The sequence below is a fragment of the Phaethon lepturus genome, unplaced genomic scaffold (genome assembly GCF_000687285.1).
Source record: "Phaethon lepturus isolate BGI_N335 unplaced genomic scaffold, ASM68728v1 scaffold28081, whole genome shotgun sequence".
NCBI lineage: Eukaryota > Metazoa > Chordata > Aves > Phaethontiformes > Phaethontidae > Phaethon > Phaethon lepturus.
Genome location: NW_010518901.1, coordinates 1,013 through 3,049, shown reverse-complemented (window position 1 = coordinate 3,049; position 2,037 = coordinate 1,013). Strand labels below are relative to the sequence as shown.

Here is a 2,037-nt window from a genome sequence, read left to right as displayed (position 1 = left end):
CTGTTTTTCCCTGAAATCCAGCCTATATTTTTTACTTCATCCTGCTGAGGCCCGCAACACCAACCCTGTTGCTTTCTCCACCTGTGTGTTGGGGCCCAGGCTGCCCTGTGGCAGTGTTCATGCTGTAGGTACATGCTGAGGAAGACTGGGTACAAGTGACTCCTCGGCATGAGTAGGGTATTTTTGCTGATCTTTGGATATGCCTTTTCAGGACCACCAACTCTGTTAACTCAGAGTGCCTTTTAGAGGGAAGGTTGTAGCTAATTGTGGTGAGAAGTTTCTTTGTTCAGTTTGTGTTAATGGATGTGTTTTCCTTTTCAGCACTGCAAAATGGAGAACTATAAGAAGACAAAAATTGTGGAGAAACCTTGTCCTCTTCCTTTCACTGACCTGCCCCCTGATATTATTGAAATGAAAGTGAAGGACGGGAGCAAAATCAGAAATCTGATGGGTTATGCCATCAGCAAGATGGAGCTGGACTCGGTGAGGCAGATTCTTTTCACTGGCTCAGGCAAGGCCGTCAGCAAGACCATTACCTGTGTGGAAATCATGAAACGAAGGCTCAAAGAGCTGCACCAGATCACTAAAGTGCTCTTCAAACAGATTGAAGAGATCTGGGAACCCATTGTGCCTGAAGCGGGCCTTGATGCCTTGACAGTGAAGAGAAACATTCCTGCCATATGTGTCCTACTCAGCAAAGACGCCCTTGATCCTCAGGAGCCAGGATACCAAGCTCCAGGCTCTTTTGATGCCTTCTGGATTGAGACACTTAAAGCGGAGTCCCAGGGCCAAATGAAGAGGAAGCAGGGTGGAGGCAGGGGAGCTGGCAGCACAGGAAAGCATCCTCGGTCCGCTGGAGGAGGGCCTGGGGAGTCCTGCACCAAGTCCTGAGACGACAACGCTGTCTTTGGGTGTAGTTTGGGGGAGTTATGGAAACAAGCCAGCTGCTGTAGCTGGAAAGTTGCTGCTGAATACGGGGGATTGCAGAGTTGTTAGGGGAGAGCAGGAGAAGTTAACTGATTCAAAATGGATGTGACTGTAACTGTCTGAAACTGTGTTTTGACAAGTTCCCTTGTCAAAGGCTGCCAGGCTGTACTCCTTAGTGTGCGGTTCAGGGAAGACAGGAGTCATCTCTGCTTGAGCAAGGACTGTTGGCGTGTTGTCAGTGAGCCCCAGCGAACAGCTGCTTGCTGAGCGCGTTTTTGGCTGCTCGGGGCAGTGCAGCAGCCCAGGCAGCAGGTGTGCATGCCTGGCACCTGCTTCTGCGGCAGGTGGAGGTGGCTGTTGCTGCGGCGCAGAGGGGAGATGGGACCTGACGTGGATTCCCCCAGCTGCCGCCTGCATCGGCAGAGCTCATGTGAGCAGACAGCGTGGCGCAGGGTTGCATCGGCCTCTTCTTCTGTGCCTCAGAGTCCGCCTGCTGAGCTCGCCGGGCAGTCTGAATGTTGCACTGCTGGGATACAACTCTGTCTGCAACTGTGTGCACGTAGTGCCCTTTTTGTCTTCCTTTCACTTCGGTGGATCCGACAGTTACACCTCTCCCTGCCAAACTGGCAGGAGTTGACTCATGCCAGAACCAGCCTGAAATCCTGTAGCTGCACGAGTGCCCTGGGGTGGTAGTAACGGTAAGCTCCAAAGGACCCTGTTCTTTCCCCTTTCTGCTCCTTTATAATGCATAGAGATGGGTTTGAAATAAAAGTTTCCTGTTCATGTAACAAATTTGTCATGTCTTCCTCATCCCACTGGAGGTCACCCTGTAAACATTGTTGCTTGCTGCCGGCTGAAACTCTGCTCTTTCAGCCCTCCTCGAGGAAGAGGGGACCGGCTGCTCTGCATCTGTTCTTCTCATGGCTGTAAATGGACCCTGACACAAGGTGTGGAGGTTTTTTTGCCTCCCTTCACCTTTAATATCCACAAAAGGTGAAGGTTGGGCTTTTTTTCTGGGAAGCTTTTTGATAATTGTTTTTTCTGTTCTTTTAAACCGACTAGAACTGCAGTCTCAAAAAGACTTTGCCCAAACCGCCAAGTGAGGCAAAG

At 50.8% G+C, this 2,037-nt stretch overlaps 1 protein-coding gene across 1 annotated transcript; it reads left to right on the top strand.

Moving 5' to 3' along the window:
• Window positions 1-330: 330 nt before the first annotated feature.
• On the top strand, window positions 331-891 carry RPP25L (ribonuclease P/MRP 25kDa subunit-like). The gene has a single exon (XM_010296883.1). It carries the CDS (start codon window positions 331-333, stop codon window positions 889-891), a length of 561 nt encoding a protein of 186 aa, XP_010295185.1.
• Window positions 892-2,037: the final 1,146 nt, after the last annotated feature.